General features: G+C 49.3%; 1 protein-coding gene across 1 annotated transcript; it reads left to right on the forward strand.

Moving 5' to 3' along the window:
- Nucleotides 1–566: 566 nt before the first annotated feature.
- LYPD5 (LY6/PLAUR domain containing 5) lies at nucleotides 567–6,843 on the forward strand. Its single transcript, XM_045046937.1, has 6 exons — nucleotides 567–574; nucleotides 3,101–3,237; nucleotides 4,974–5,102; nucleotides 5,586–5,762; nucleotides 5,970–6,116; nucleotides 6,459–6,843. The coding sequence occupies exons 1-6, from the start codon at nucleotides 567–569 to the stop codon at nucleotides 6,719–6,721; spliced, it is 861 nt and encodes a 286-aa protein (XP_044902872.1). The 3' UTR covers nucleotides 6,722–6,843.
- Nucleotides 6,844–17,365: the final 10,522 nt, after the last annotated feature.

Here is a 17,365-nt window from a genome sequence, read left to right on the forward strand (position 1 = left end):
GGCTCTGTGCTGACAGCTTGGAGCCTGGAGCCTGCTTTGGATTCTGTGTCTTCCTCTCTCTCTGTCCATCCCCTGCTTGTGCTCTCTCTCTCTCTCTCTCTCTCTCTCTCAAAATTAAACATTTAAAAAAAAGAAAATCATCTATTCTTAACTGGTGTTTTAAGTGAAATTAATATTTTGAGCAAAATAATGCAGGAATCCAACTCAATGCCTTAACCAGCACCAAAGGAAGAAAGGGTAACACAAGACCAGTGATATGTTAAAAATTATTGAGGCTTGGGGGTGAGCATGGTACTCTCTGGAGGGTTGTGTGTGTTTAAAAATTTCTAACAGTAAAAAGTTTTTTAAATAACACCTTCATGGCTACCACCAAACATCCTCAGTTTTCTCCCAATCTCTTACATAATTAATTATTTGGTTACTAAAATTTAATTACTTGGGGGAAAAAAGGATCTCTGCGTTCACAGGGAGCTCAGAGTTCATGATGGATAGCCCCCTGTGGACATAAGAGCCTTGACCAAATCCCTAGACGTAGGTCACCAGTCTCCACTTGATTACCTCCCACAATGGAGAGGTACTTCCCACCTAATATCTCACAGCCTCCAAAGGTACCTAAATGTTACCAGAATCAAAATCACATATGCACCATCGCACACTCACACAGTCACTTACACATCCTCTCTCTCTCAATCTCTCTCACTCACACACACACACACACACACACACACACACACACTCATACACACACACCACGTACATATACTCACACACACGACATGGCCTAGTCTGATGATTCTTTAAGCCTCAAATCTCTGAAACTGTGAACCATGGTGAACACTTCCAAAGCCTCTGCCTTCCAAGGGGCTTCAGAAAACCCAGACTCCGTCCTTGGCCAGTCTCTACACTCCAGGGGCCCTTAGCTCCACCTGTTCCTGTGTGGCCAGCACCCAACAGAGAGCCTGGGGCAGGAACTGGAGCAGCAGGAAGAACCATCTGGATGCAAAACGGGTTTGGGGAAGTGATGCCAATGGGAGAGGCAGTGGTTTGGCAAGAGGAGGGCAAGGATGACCAACCTGTGAGAGTCCAGGATCTGGAGAGTGTCCGAGTGCCTGGGTGTCAGCTGACTGTCACAGAAAAATTGCACCAAAGTTAAACAGGCACAGGAGACTTCACTCAAGACTATGGCCATAGAAGAGAGAGATTGAACTTGACTCCACCAAAACAAAATGTGGGAAGGTTTTTAAGCACTGGGTGGGCTGGTGGGACAGGGCTGGAGGATGATGGGAGAGGGGCCTGTCCATGGGACGTGCCCGGCACACCGAGTGTTTCCGAGTCTACAAGTGTTTTTCTCTGTGTAAGGCCATCTGTATTTGCTAACTGTCGCTTATTCAAGTTTAGCTCCTACCCTCCCTCCCACAGAGCCTGGGAGACGGAGTGGTGTGTGTGTGTGTGTGTGTGTGTGTGTGTGTGTGTGTGTATTTGCATGTGTGTGTGCACTATCTTCCTTGATGATGATGACTTTTTAAAAAAATTTTTTAACGTTTATTTATTTTTGAGACAGAGAGAGACAGAGCATGAACGGGGGAGGGTCAGAGAGAGGGAGACACGGAATCTGAAACAGGCTCCAGGCTCTGAGCTGTCAGCACAGAGCCTGACGCGGGGCTGGAACTCACGAGCTGTGAGATCATGACCTGAGTCAAAGTCGGACACTTAACCGACCGAGCCACCCAGGCGCCCCGAAGATGACTTTCAAAAGCGATGGCTCCCCAGTCCCTGAGAAAGACATTCTGGGATCATAAAACTGCTAAGAGGCTGGGGGAAGATTCACCTACATTTCAAGGAGACGGAGGAAGAATTTGCAATGCCAGCTTTTCTCACGTAAGTATCCTAAGAAAAGGGAAGTCAGGGGCCTGTAGTCAGGAAGAAAGCTGTGTAAAATTTAATCAAGCTCAGGAAACTACTAAGGCCATCCTGGTCACTGCCATTATGTCAACTCTGTCCCATACATCTGTGGGTCTATGACTCTTGGTCTCTCTCTGCACCTGCCTGGTGTCCACCCTACGTGCAACAGTGAGGGGTGTGATTTCAGCAGGCAGCTCCATCAAGGGGGAGAAGCGGGCGAGGCCAGGAGATGCTGACCTGGGGTCACTGCCTCAGCCCCACTGCCTGCAGGGGCATCTGTCTGGATGTCCCCATCTGCCCCATGTCTGACTGTCCACACGGGTCTCTCCGTGTTCTCAAGGGATAATGTGTCCCTCTGATTGTCTGCCTGTGTCTCTATCTCCTGCAATTTTTTTTATTTATTCATTTAATAATGTAACGCACGTTTATTAAAGTCATGTTCTGTTCATCAGGGTGCCCCTCTTCGTGTCTGGGTTTGTCTGGATGTCTACATTTATATCCGTCCGCCCTCGGTATGACTGTCTTCCTGCATCCCATGTGTAACTGCCTGTCTGTCTGTCTGCCTCTCTGTTTGTACATTCATTGATTGATTGATTCATTCATACAACAATGCAAACATCCCTGAGCCTTCTGAGGAGTTCTCAGCCTGATAGGGGAGGCGACAGCAGCCCAACCCAGGATGATGATGGCTGGGAGACAAGGTGCCTGAGACTGAGGGTGAGTGGATGAGTGGGGAAGCTCAGGGTCAGAAGAGGCTTCTAGGAGGAGGTGATGTTTGTGTCTCTGCATCTGGAGACATGGGCCCCAGCATTGGAGATTGTGTGTGTGTGTGTGTGTGTGTGTGTGTGTGTGTGTGTGTGTGAGTTTACAGGTAATGTGTGTTCTGGTAGAGAAAGAGAAGAGAAATCAAGAGACCATCTGTGCCAACCTCAGATTAGAACACAATGTGGGGAACAGGGTAGAAAAAGAGCCTGCAAAACACAAATCCCCCAAAATAAGGGTTATAGGCCCCTGGCTCCCTCTTCCCTCAGACCCAGGAATCCAGACCCCAATCCCTCTCCTTCCTCAGCACCAAGGACTTATGATGGCCTAGTCATGATTACCTAGGTGGAGACCAGCCCAAGCCAGGAAGGGCGGGGGTGGAGGAATCCCAAGCACGAGCAGGGGTTGAAGAGCCGGGATGCCTGGGGCTAAGCAGGGAGAACCAGCCAGACAGAAATCAGAGCAGGAGGAGCTGTCCTCGGTGTCTCAGCTCAGCTCAACTCTGCAAGCTGGCAATGGGTGTCCCCAGAACCATCGTGCTCTTCCTCTTTGGGGCTGTGTTCTGCCTGACAGGTACCCAGACTTCTGAGCCCAGTGTGAGGAAGGTGTGGGGGGCTGGGGGCAGGATACCTGGGTCTGAGGGAGGAGGGTCTAGGGGCCTGGACTTCTGGGTCTGAGGGAGGAGGGGCTGGTGGCCTGGACTCCTGGGTCTGAGGGAGGAGGGGACTGGGGGCCTGAACCCCTGGGTCTGAGGGGGGTTGGGCTGGGGGGACTGGGTCCCTGGGTCTGAAAGGGAAGGGGCTGGGGGTTTGGACACCTGGGTCTGAGGGACATAAGGCCTGGAGACTGCGTCCCCCTCCTGTGTCTTCCTCTCCTCTGTTCTCCCTCCCATCAGCCATTTTCTCTGGCGTCTCTCTCTCTCTCTCCACTGCTGCAGCCTCCCATCCTCTCTGCCCATGTCCCCATTCAAGGGTACTTCTGGGGACCCCTAGGGGCTCTTTCTAGACCTGGCAGAGAACTTTGGCCTCATCCTCAGGCAAACCCTTCCCCCAGTTTGAGTAAGGACAGGGACATACTCCCATCAGGAGTGAAGTGGCTCCTAAGACGGGAGCTGAGCCGGGGAAGGAGGCTAAGCCTGCACCCCGGCCACTGTGTGTGTCTGCTCATCCACGGAACAGAGTGCCGTGTCTGTGTGTGCCCATGTGGGCGTGGCCAGTGGGTCTCCGGGCATGTGTGTGTGTGTCTGTACCAGATCTCACCTGTGAGCAAGTGCTTGAGCAAATGCTCTATGGATCTGTTTCCTCTGAGTTTCACTCTCTTTGCAAAGGAGGGGCGTGCGTAATTTTGCACGTCTCTGCCACTCTGTGTTTGTGCGTCCCTAGGATTGGCAGACCCGCATTTGTGTCTGTGCGCATATGTGCTCGGGTATCTTCACTCCCGTCTCTCTGTGTATCTACGCCTATGTCTCTCCTGTGTCTTGTACCTGTTTGTGGCTTTAAACTGTATGTTTTCGTGGCCCTCTTTTTTGGATCTCTAACTTCGCGTAATTGTGGTCTCTCGTTTTATTTGTGTCTATGACGCTTGAGGCCGTTACTTGTCTCTCCCTCTGGGTATGACTTCCTCTGTCCCTGGGTCTCTCTGCGTGTTGTTCTTGGCTCCGCATCGTACATTTTCTGTCACGTGTCTTGGTTGGGGAAGTTTCCATTGGAGGGTCTGGGCAGTACTTGTCTTACGTGGGAACGTAGAACTCTGCACGGACGCTCAGGAGATTCTGGGTCTGTTTGTGAGCCGTGCATGAGCCTGTGCCAATTTCGTTATGTTGTGTTTATGTCAGTGTTTTAGTTTTGTGAGTGTATCCCCTGGGGCTGGCTGTGTGTGTATATTTGTAGTACAAGATGGCACGTCCCATTGCCTATGCTGAAGTCTATTTTCTATCCATGGCCTTTTAGTGCTAGGACATCCTGAGTTTAGCTGGGAGACGGACAGGCAGAGCAGGAGTGAATCATTTCCTCCTTTATTTAAATCTTAGAGGGCTTCCTGGAGGAGGGTGGAGATCTGGAACACCTGGGGGAGGGAACCAGGCCTGGCAGATGCACAGAGGCCAATACTGTGCCCGGGGGTAGACACAGTCATGACCAACCACAGTGGCAGACCCCGATTCTCTGACCGCAACGAGGCCTGGCTCCCCTCAGAGCAGAGCAGCCTGGCTGGTGAGACTGTCACTCGCAGGGGGGAGTTCCTGGAACAGCCCCAAACCCAGCCTGCTCCTCTCACCACCCCCCCACCCCCCACCCTGCTTCTCTCGGCAGAGTCCCAAGCCCAGCAATGCTACAGCTTTCAACACATCTACCTCGGGCCCTTTGACCTCAGTGCCGTGAAATTCCACAACATCTCCTGTCCCCACGGGTGCTCTGAGGCAGTCTTGTCCCTGGACACTGGTGAGGGATGGAGAAATGGCAGAAAAAGGAAAAGCGCGCGCAGAAGGGAAAGGGGAGGGGCAGAGACCGCGATCAGAGATTAGGGATGGAGGGGGGCAGAGGGCGAGAGCCAAGGGGTTGGAGGGACTGGGGAGAAGACGAGGGGAGGGCTATGGACAGAGAGCGGAGGTGGAGGCAGGGAGGAGGAGGGAGGGGTGGGAGAAAAACTGGGGATGAGGGGCGTGAGTGGGGTAGGAGGAGACAGGACGAGCGAGGAGGAGGGGGGAGAGGGGCAGAAAGGGTTGCGGAAGGGAGGAGGTGTGGGGAAATAGGAGTTTGAAGGGAGAGGAAGGAAAGGGAGAGGCGAGGTGAGTGCGAGAGAAGAGCGGAGGAGGAGGGAGAGATTGGAGGCTAGAGGGAGAGGTCGAGCCCGGAGAGGTGGGGGAGGAGGAAGAAGGCAGGGACGAGGCAGCGCTCCAGGCCCCGGTCCCCTCCCGCCCCCAGGGTACCGCGCCACGGTGACCGTGGTACAGAAGGGCTGCTGGACAGGCCCGCCTACGGGCCAGATGCTGTCCGACGACCGCGCGCTGCCGCCCGACTACTCGGTGGTGCGCGGCTGCACGACCGACTTGTGCAACGCCGACCTCATGACCCACGACACCATCCCCAATCTGAGCCCGGGTGAGCCGGAGGGCGGGGCTGGGGACGGCTGGGAGGGGCCCCGGCCCCGGGCAGGGAGGGGCGTGGTCCCCACGAGCCCCGCCCCCCCCCTCGTGCTAGGATTCAGGCCTTCACGTCGGACTAGGCTAAAGCCACGATGCAGTGCGCAACCCGCACGACCGTATCTCGAAACCATTCCCTGAGTGTGCGTCTATGCTCTCTTGCCAGCGCCCAACCCGCCGACTCTCAGCGGCATGGAGTGTTACGCCTGCCTGGGGATCCACCCGGAGGACTGCACCCCGGAGAAGTCCCGACGGGTCCAGTGTCACCAGGACCAAAGCGTCTGCTTCCAGGGCAATGGCCAAATGACCGTCGGTGAGGGGCTGGGAGTGGGGGCAGAGCCTGGGCAAAGGGTGTGGAGGCAGGGCAGGCCTGAGGGTAGAGGCACCAGACAGGCCTGACAGGGAGACATGGACCTGGTCTAAGGAAAGAGGCATGGGTCTGGTCTGAGGGAGGAGGCAGAGCCCTAGTCTGGAAGGAGAAGGCATGGCCCAGTCTGTAGGAAGAAGCTATGTCCCTCGTCTGAGGGAGGAGGCAGCGTCCTAGTCTGAGGAGAGATGGGAAGTCTGAGGACCCGTTTGTGGCCCTGGCCTCTGAGGTGAGTTCAGGTGCAGCTGCCTCCCTCAGTTCTCACCCCTCCTCACTACCCCCCTCCAGGCAATTTCTCAGTCCCAGTGTACATCAGGACCTGCCACCGGCCGTCCTGCACCATCAAGGGCACCTCCAGTCCCTGGACAAACATTGACCTTCAGGGCTCCTGCTGTGAGGGGCAACTCTGCAACAGGGACTCCGTGACCCAGTCCTTCACCACCGCCTCGGCTGCTGCCACCCCTTCCCAGGCGCCCCACGGCATGGCCCTGCTCCTCATGGTCCCCCTGCTGGCTGGCACTCTTGGAGGCCCCCTCCTGCCCTCCTCCTAGAAGCCCCTCCAGCCTCTTCATGAGCAGGATGCTGGGGGCAGGCATGGACCCACTACTCCCAGCTTCACACAACTTCAGCCTCTGTAATGTGGCTCACTGGGAAATGATGTCAAACAACAGTTGCCCTCTTGTCTGTCTGTCTCTCTCCCTCCCTTCCCTACCCCTACCCTACAGGCCTGATCTGATTATCAGGTCTGGAAGAAATTGGGAAAGGTCCCCATCATCCCATGGTGGGGAGAAACAGCCACATCCTGGTCCACATGAAGAGCAATCCTAATAATAGCTATTACTGAGCACCAGTCAGGCCCCAGCACCCCACCACCTGGTTTCCTGTCCTGTCCCTCCAGAGCCAGCTTGGAGCTACGACAATGTCTTTGTTAGTATCGCCGTGAGAGGTTCAAGAGGCAGCATATCCTAGAAGCTAGGAGCCCAAACTCTGGAGCCAGCCTGCGTGGGTTTGAGTCCCAGCTCTACCCTTTAGCCTGTGGGTGACCTTGGGCTTGTTACTTGACCTCTCTGCACCTTTCTCACCTATAAGGCAGAGGTGAAAATAAAACCTCCAATAATGACAAGATCTACTTTGCAGTGGTTGTGGTCAAAATCTAAGGGGATGCCCATGGAATAATTGGGACATGACAGCCGCCCAACGTGAATGGGCCGTTGTCACGATCCCCATGAGCAAATGAGGGGTGAGGGCACCTGCTCAAGCTTATGTGTCTCGTGAATGGAGAGCCCAGAGCGTGACTCCCAACCCCATCAACCATGAGGCCATTCTACCTCCCAAACACACAGGTGTTGATGAATTTAACAGAAAAAAACACTCAAGGCAAAGCTGAACCAGGAAGAATTCTCCAAGCTGTGGAGATTGGGGAAGACTTCCTGGAAGAAGTGAATCTTAAGCAAACCCCTAAAGGAATAAAGAGGTCTTGGCCAAGAGAAGCAGGAGGAAGGGCATTTTAGGCAGAGAAGACAGGTTGGACACAGATCTAGAGGTAGGAAGGACCACGGGGTGTGCAGGAAACTTATGTCAACACGTGAACTTCACTCATACGGAATCCTACAGCATGTCCTCTTGTGCACGTGCTTTACAATGTCTTTCCACAACCTTTCCACCCAATCCTCCCAATGACCCCGAGAGGCACACAAGAAAGGGAGTTGCATCCCCATTTGGCAGACAAGTGGCCCAAGGCATGGTGAGAGATAGTGATTTTCAGAGTAAGTGTCAGAGCAAGGATGGATCCCCACATCTTCTAACTTCCTTAACAGGCAGCCTTATGAAGAGGAAAGCACCTCAGAGATGCCTCTACCTTCTGAAGAGGTCCAGGGGAGAAGGGTTCTAGATGTCTACACATCCTGACATCAAAGGGGAAGCTGGATGTCAATATCCATTCATTCATCATATTTATTGAGCACCTGCCATGTGCCAGACGCTGTTCAAATTTCTGAGCATACGACAATGAATGAAACAGGCAAGAAAGTCCCTGCCTAAGGCGCCTGGGTGGCTCAGTCAGTTGAGCGTCTGATCTTGGCTCATCTGATCCCGGTTCGTGAGACTGAGCCCCGCGTTGAGCTCTGTGCAGACAACTCAGAGCCTGCTTCAGATCTTCTGTCCCCCTCTCTCTCTGCTCCTCCCCCGTTCATTCTCTCTCTCTCAAAAATGAAAAAAAAAAATTTTTTTAAAGTGTCCCTACCTTCAAGAAACTGACATTTCTAGTGCAGGAAGTAGACTTTGGGTTTTATTGCAAATGTGGTTCGAAGATGGGATGGTCAGGCTGACGTGTCCACTTGGCTAGGTTGCAGTCTCCATTATTCATTCAAACACTAGTCTCAGTGTCATTGCGAAGGTGTTTTGTAGATGTGATTATAGTCCATGGTCAGTGGACTGTGAGTAAGGGAGATTATGCAAGATCATCTGGGTGGGCTTGATTCAGCCAGCTGAAAACTCCTTGAAAGCAGAGCTGAGGCTTGCCCGAAAAAGAAATCTGCCTGTAGACAGCGTCTTCAGCCCATGCCCAAGAGTTCCAGCCTACCTCTCCTGACAGCCTACTTTATGGATTTTGAACTCGCCTGGCCAGCGTGCACAATCACATGAGCCAATTCCTTGCCATAAATCTCTTAATACATATCTCTGGCTGGTTCTGTTTTTCTGGTTGATTCCATACTGACACAGAATCCTTTGGAGAATTTACATCAGGGGGCTTCCATGTTTTACATAAATATATATTATATAATATTATATGTATAGTATATTATTATATCTTGCATAGTGTGTACATAATGTTATGTATTACAATATGCATATATAATTTTAAGCATGTATAATTCATTTTCATTGAAACATGAAATACATAAAGTATTTCATATACTTTATGCATAAAGCCATTTTTCCATATGTATACCCCTGAGTGACCTCCACTAGATCAAGATACAGAACACTTCCAGTCCCTGTCCACAAATCCTCCCACATAGCCCTTCACAGACACTTCCTACCCTGGAGGTAGCCATTACTCTGACTTCTAGCATACATCAATTTTGCCTAATATTGAACGTCATATAAATGGAGTCAAAGAGCATGTCCTCTTGTGTACATGCTTTCCATTTAAAAAAGATCCCTGTGGCAAGAATGGAAACCAGGGCCTGTGAGGTGGCTACTGCACCAGTCCAGGCGAGTAATGATTGGGATAGCCACAGAGGTAGTGTAAGGGATTAGATGAGAGATGGGTTTTGGTGGTAGAGCTGACAAGACTTGATACATTGGCTGATGAGTATGAAAGGGGAAAGAAAAGACTCAAGATGATTCCAAGGTTTTGACCTGAAGAATAGGGGGAATGGTGGTGCCATTTACCAAAGACAGGGACAGATGGATGGGAGTGAGAATCAACAGTTGGATGATTGGACATGTTGAGTTAGATTCTGCTTAAACTAAAAACATTTCTGTTTGCACAGAGCCCTTCCTCGGGACACAGAACATGTGAGTATACCTGGGTATATTTCCCCAACGGACATTAGTTTATATATTTCCTCCAAAAGACATGTCCTAGAATGTTCCTAGCTGAAGAGTTCATAATAACCACAAACTAGAAACAACCAAAATAACTATAAACAGCAGATAAATTGTGCCCTCATCACATAGTGGAGTGCCATACAGCAATGAGAATGAACAGTCTGCTCCTACATGCAACACCATGGATGAGTCTCGCAAATGATGTCAAGCAAAAGGATAAGACACACAAGAGACCATTCTGTACGATTCCATTTATAACAAGTTCCAAACTGGGGAACACTAAGGTATACAATTACAAGTCAAGATTCTCAGTGGCTGAAAGAGGGGACAATAGGATTTCTGGGGTCTGGCCCTTGTGTTTCTTGATCCAAGAATTCGCTCAGCTATTTGCTGATGATTTGTGTTCTTTCTATATGTATATTATTTTCCATAAAATGTTTTAAATTTTTATAATAGTTTTTAATTTTTTTTTTATTTTAGGGAGAGAGAGAGCGCGCACGAGTGGGGGAGAGGGGCAAAGGGAGAGAGAGAGAGAAAGAGAGAGAGACACTTCCAAGCAGGCTCCACACTCAGTGCAGGGCCTGATGCAGGGCTCAATCCCACAGCTCTGAGATCAAGACCTGAGCAGAAACAAAAGTCGACACTCAACAGACTGAGCCACCCAGGTGCCCCTAAAATTTTTTTAAAAGCACTTTCTTGGTGCAGAAATGACAAAATGGGTGGAGTGGAGAAAACTAACACATACCCTTGTCTTAAAGTTATTTATTTGGTTACAACCAAAGAGCAAAGGGATAAAGAAGACTTCAGTTAACCATCTCAAGACATGAACCCCTTGCATGTTAGGTAACGTGTTAAATGTAAAGGAGTGACTGAGTGAATAGATCCAGGAAACATGGTCTCTATTGTGTTGACTGGCTGTGAATTATCCAAATGATGCTTAGTATCATTACTATCTGCGTTCTGACCTAAACGGACTTAAACTTGCACGTCATTCGTTTTGCCTATCTCTTCACACGTGTCTCTTTCTCATCTTGATCTATGGTCATTAACCCTTTTTTATTACTCACCCAACAACTAACCATTGCTATTTCCTAACTGCAGTGCATGAGAAATATTTGGTCTTGATGACAAGGAAAAGGCAGTGGAGAGGTAGGGTGGGTGCTATCGACAACACGTTCATTTATGAACATCGGGACTACCACCACTATGGATATAAAATAATGAAGGGAAATAAGAGGCAAGATTAAAAGCAGGATTGATAGGTAGATGAAAAGATAAAAAGGAAGAAAAAAGAGGAGGGGGGAAACAAGAGAAGAAGAAAATATGCATACCTATTATAGTTCACATTTCTGTAATTGGTCACAAAGCCATAGTTGATATGAAATGTATGATTTCCTCTTTCCATTACTCATTCCAAGTTTCCTTTGCCCTCAGCTAGAGAGTGTCCTTTAACAAGTGGGGTGACCCAAACACTCATTCCTAAAAGGTCTAAATCCTTAGTGGTCTGTTTTTTTGTTTTGTTTGTTTGTTTGTTTGTTTGTTTTACCATTGGACATGGAGCCTCTGAGAAGTGCTCCAGGGAGTGTCTTCGGTTTCAGACATGCCTGTTGGCTCAGTGGCATGAGGAACCCCAAATGCCCAGGTGGCAGTCTCACCTTCAATTCACTGGAAACACTGCTGTGCCCTCTAGTGGAAGCATTCTTTCCTTGGGAACCAAGACCTCCAAACAAGCAAAGCTCAAGGTGGTGGGAACAGGGAGCAAAAATTCTGCAAGAGGGTTGTAGGGGAGAGGACTCCCTGCCACCCCCTGATACCCAGACCCATGTATTCAGGCTGTGGGGGAGACAGCACTGTATAATGGTCATCACCTCAAAGCTTACGCTGCACCCTGTAAAACAGAGCCCTATCCTTTCAGGGTGTTGACTCTCAGTGGGCAACAGTAACTCAGTCCTCCCATTGTTTTATCGGGTGAGCTTCTTTTGGGCGAAGGGGTATCAGGTAAGACCAGTGAAATCCATGAGCATGAGCCCTCTGCCCCCACTTCATTCACTGTACAGAGAGGCCCCTGGTCAGAAGGAACACTGTGTGGAACACTCAGTGGAGGAGAAGACATTCTGCAGCCCTGAGAGGGGATTTATGTAAGGTGGGAGAAGAAAGGAGAGCCCTTGATCCTCTGCGTGTCCACTCACACACAGACTACTGCTTCAGACACAGATCTTGGAAATGAAGCTGAAAGATGGTAGGGGAACAGCATTCACTTTGCCAAACTTAGATTTATACACACTGGTATCCATCGTTCATTGCGACCCTCTGTTCCTGGCCATGCTCTGGGCACTGGGGCTACAGAGGTGACTCCCTGGCCCAGAGGAGCTCTTAGTCTGATGCAAGGGAGGCAGATCCACACTCAGACAGCCACCAGTTATGATGGAGGGACACGCACCTACAAAAGAGGGCAGAGTTGGAGAGGGTGCCAGAGGAAGGAGAACCTGGTGACAGGTCTTAAAGCATGCCATATGGACAGAGAAAGGAACAGCATTCCAGGCAGAGGGATTAGCCAATGCAAAGATAGAGGACACAGAAGAAGTAATCTCAGGAAAGGGTCCACAAACATTTGTAATTCGCTCTTCTGTGCTGGGTGATCCTGGTAAATCCTACACTTGAGAAGTTCTTGGTCTGATGGGGGACACAGGCTAGAGCCCAGGTGACCATAATCCCAGACAGATCAGGGCAGTATATAGGGGAGTGGTTGGGCTGGAAGGGCTAGCAGATGAAGAAGAAACCTCTGATTGAGGGTTGAAGCTATGGAGCATCAGAGCGGCTTTATAAAGGACAGAAGGTGTGCTGGGTCCTGAAGGTGAGTAGAAGGTCATCGTATGGACAGAGTAGGGAACATTCCAGGCAGAGACCAGCCCATGCCAAGCCCTCAGGAAATATTTGTTAAGTTTCAAGAAGACAGCAGGACAAACGCAGGAGCAAGTAAGACACAGAGGCAGCTGCAGGGAGGGAGAGTCAGCAAACATTTATAATCTATGCCGTGCTGGGTGATGCCAGGGACCCAGCAATGAGTCAGACCCAACCCTGCCCTCCTGGTCTGGAAGGAGACAGTGAAAAACCTGGAGGCTCACGATTGGTAAAGCATGAGGTGTGAGGGTGTAAGGGAGCTCCAAAGGGGAAGACCAGGGAAGGCCGATAGGAATTAGTCTCCTAGAAGACATCTAAATAACTAGTAGGGATTGTCAAAGCAGCAGGAGGAAAGGCATTCCAAGTAAGGACAGTATTCATAAAGGGTTGGTCCGTGTATACAGTGTGAGGAAGGGAGGTGAGGATGAAGAGGGTGGCAGGGTCCCTGGAGGGCCTAAAATAGCAGGTGAGGATAAAGTTTCTGAACTTTTCCCTACAACCAGTGGGGATCCGTGGAAGGGCACAGATCAGGGGAATGGCATGGTGGAAGCCAGATGATGGGGAGCTCTCCCTGTGACCATGCAGGGGGCAGACCAGGAGGGATGGGAGATGAGGAGGGAGGCTGGTCTCTGGTTCTTGGTCTCTAGGGCCAGGGTCCACTTAGTGTTGAAGGGCTGGAGGGAGAAGGAGAGACTAAGAAAGCACAGTGTGTGAGGGCTGTGGGTTAGGAGGAGCAAAGTTCCTTATAAGTGGGGAGGGTGGTTTCCTCTGGAAGCTGGGAAGAGAATGTTGTCATAAAGGAATGCACAGAAAGATTCTGGGGAGTAGCAATATTCTCCCTGAGAGTCCATGGTGATTTCATGGGGGTTCACAATATAATTATTTGTCCAAAATATACCTCTGAATGTTATGTACTTTCTGCACATATGGTATTTTCATACAAAAAAAAATTAATGCCAACAGCAAAGTTAAGGCTAGAGCCCAGGTGTTTGGACTTCCACATTGTGGCTTTTTGATCTTTGGTGTTGGAGGTCAGAATAGGGGCTATCCCTGGTGTATCAGTTGGGATGGAGTACACAAGAACCCAGTGTGGCAATGGAGGGGCCCTATGGCTTGATCAAGGTGGTGGTCACACATGTCTATACACAGGTAGAGCTGCATCAATCTGTACACTTAAGATTTGCAAACCTTACCTGAATGAAAAGAAACAAAATTTAAAATACGACATATAATTAAATGATATCATGTCTGGGATTTGCATTAAAATAATAGAGGAAGTGAGGAAGTGGGCGGAGGCATAGGTGAAATGCAATTAGCCATGAGCTGGTAGTTAAGTGGGTGCACTGCAGTTTACTTCTTTTCACTTCTGTATGTTTGAAGTTTTCTAAAATAAAAAGTATATATATGAATGTATGTATACATGAATAGATAAGCAGATAAATAGTTAGGACAAATACCTAGTGAACTCGCAGTGACCCAGGCACTCCCTCCTTTGGGAACTCAGATGTCTCCCTTCCCTCAGTGATCCAGATGTCCCGGTGCCTAGATCCACAGAACACACACATCATTCCTTTCCCAAGATTCCCCCGACCTCTTCCGCTTCATGGAAGGGAGAGCCCTAATCAGCACCAAGGACAGATCCAGAAGATTGGGTCTCAGAACCACAGACAGCAACCCAACTAATGGGGCAGGGGGAGGGACAGGGAAATGAAGAAATGACGTCCTTCCCATCTCCAAGATGGTGTGGCACAGGGTAAGAGGGTAGAGTATAAGGAGAACCAATCAGAACATTCCTTCACAAATATCCATTAAGCATCTCCTATTGCCAGACACTGTTCTGAAACTGAGGATGGCAAGATCCCTGTCCTCAACAATTAGACAAATAAGAAAACAGGATTATTTAGATAGTCCTAAGTGCCATGAAGACATAGAAATTAAATAGGATACCGTGTTCTTTATGGAGCAGGAGGGGACCATTTCTGAAGAGATGGTCAAGAAAGATGCTATATTTGAGCAAAGAACGGAATGAAGTGAAAGAATGATTCATGAGGAGATTGGAGGGCAAAACATTCAGGCAGAGGGAGAAGCAAGTGTCAAGATCCTGAAGCAGGAAAGAGCTTGGCAGGTTTGAGGCTCAGCAGGAAGGCCAATGTAGTAGAGCAAAGTAAATGGAGAGAAGGTGACAGGAAGACTATTGGCAAGATAGTAATAGACATGCAGAGAGAAAGAGAGAGGGAAAAAGTAGTATAGATAGAGATTGAAAGAGTCAAGGAAGACCCAGAGGTGAAAAGAGAAGCAAAATGATACTATCTGCAATTTATAAAGTGCAATTTCCATTATCTACTCCATTACACACACACACACACACACACACACACACACACACACACACACACAGTTGATCCTTAAATAACATGGGTTTGAACTGTGCAGACTTGCTTATACACAGATATTTTTTCAACAAATACAGTACAGTACTATAAATGTATCTTCTCTTCCTCATGATTTTCTTAACATTTTCTTTTCTCTAGCTTACTTTATTGTAAGAATACAGTACATACAAAATATGCGTTAATCAGCTGCTTATGTTATCCGTAAGGCTTCCAGTCAACAATAGGCTATTAGTAGTTAAGTTTGGGGGGAGTCAAAAGTTATACGTGTTTTTTGGGGGGGCAGCTGGGTGGCTCAGTCCGTTAAGCGTCTGACTCTTGGTTTCAGCTCAGGTCATGATCTCGCAGTTTCTTGAATTCAAGCCCCGTGGTGGGTTCTGCGCTGAACGTGCAGAGACCGTTTGGGATTCTCTCTCTCTCCCTCTCTCCCTGCCCATCTCTCACTCGAGCTGTATAAATAAATAAACTTAAAAAAAGTTTACATGTGGATTTTTCAGCTGTGTGAGGGGTCCGCACCTCTAACCCCTCATTCTTCAGGGGTCGACTATACACATATTGATATGTATACATATTTTTTTTTATCATGGGAAACTTCAAACCTGAAACTGAACAAAAGAGTATGATATTTATTGTTATTATTGGGTAACAAATCACTACAAAATTTAGTGTTTTGAAACAAAAAGTATATTATTTCTCCCTGCCCTGAGGGTTGACTGCATTTCTGCTTGTCCCTCCAGAGGTCACTCATGCAGTTGCATTCACTTGGGGCTAGTCTGGGGCTTTTGGACAGGCTGCCTTGATTCTCTCCTGCATGGCCTCTCCAGGGGCTTCCTCACAGCCTGTTAGTCTTAGAGTTCGAAGAGAACAAAAGCAGAAGCTTCTTGTTCTCTAAACAACTGGACCTCAAGCTGGCCCACCATCATTTCTGCAACAAACAAGTTACAAGCCAGCCAGCTTGAGGCCACATGGCAGCACAGACGGGAGGAAACACCGACAGCCGGTTTAGAGACAATGTACCCCAGGTGCTTAACATATACCAGGTCCTGTGTTGAGGACTCTGGATATTCACCTAATTCTCAAGCAAGCCTGTGACATGGGTATCATCCCCCACTTTGCAGGACATAACAGCTAAGGATAGCAGAGCTAGACAGACGTGAACGCAGGTCTGTTGCTAACCCAGGCTATATGTGTGTTATATTCCACACAAAAATAGGGGCCACGGCAAGGTTTGAACCAAGGTCTGTGAACTCCCAGATGGTGAGACAGAATTATTTAATTATATAATATTTATAATTTGATATATATACATATAAATATATATATAATTTAACATAGTTTTTAATTGGTCTGGAACAGAGATATATAAGGGATAAAATAAACACAAAAAGAGAAAGAAGAAGGAGAAAAGAAGAAGGCATGCACTTGGAGACAAAGACCAGGAGATAGAAACTAAAAAGCAAGGCCAGTGAGATACAGAGAGAGAAGCAAAGAGTCAGAGACACAGTGAGGGTGATTAACGCAGCCACAAAACTTCCTTAATCTGGAAGCAACATGAGGGCAGGAATTGTGTCTGTTTTTCTTAACTGACTGAGCCACCCGGGGGGGGGGGGGGGGGGGGGGGGGAGGAGGGGCAGAGAGAGAAGAGAGAGAATCCCGAGCAGAGGGACTCGAACTCACAAACCGTGAGATCATGACTTGAACCAATATCAAGAGCAGGACGCTTAACCAACTGAGCCACCCAGGCACCCCTGGTCTGCTTTGTTTTTACTTCACCCTCAACACTTAGAGGCACTCAGTAGGTGTTCAATATATGTTGACTGGAAACTAGTCGGACAAGTAGATGCCTGCAGTTCCCAAAGACACCACTAGGTGGCGGTATCTCATGCCCTGAAGCCTGCAAACGCCTAGTTCAAAAAGAACAGCAGGGGAGGATTTGCCTCCACAAGCCTCTGACTTTCTTGAAGGATGTCTTCCTCCCGGCCCGGCCCCGCCTTTCCCTGCACAAGCCCGGGGCGACGAGTGACCTTTCCGCCTGAGACACCCTCTTCTTCACTCCCCTCCACCACCCTGCCCAGTTAAACAACCCTTTGTCCTTAGCCCCTTCCGGCTGGGCCCCAAGGCACCTGGGTCCTTTCCAGGCCCGGAGATGGGGCTGGGACGAAGGTGGGGCAGCTGGGACAAGGCCAAGGAAAAGTCCCAGGGACTTTGGAATCAGTTCTTCTAGCCTTCCTGGACCAGGAGTATATGATCCAACCCCTTCCTCCCTCACACCCCAGTCTAGGCCCCCAGCCCCCCCCCCCCAGACCCAGAAGTCCAGCCCCCAGCCCCTCCTCCCTCAGACCCAGAGGT

The sequence above is a fragment of the Felis catus genome, chromosome E2 (genome assembly GCF_018350175.1).
Source record: "Felis catus isolate Fca126 chromosome E2, F.catus_Fca126_mat1.0, whole genome shotgun sequence".
Taxonomy (NCBI): domain Eukaryota; kingdom Metazoa; phylum Chordata; class Mammalia; order Carnivora; family Felidae; genus Felis; species Felis catus.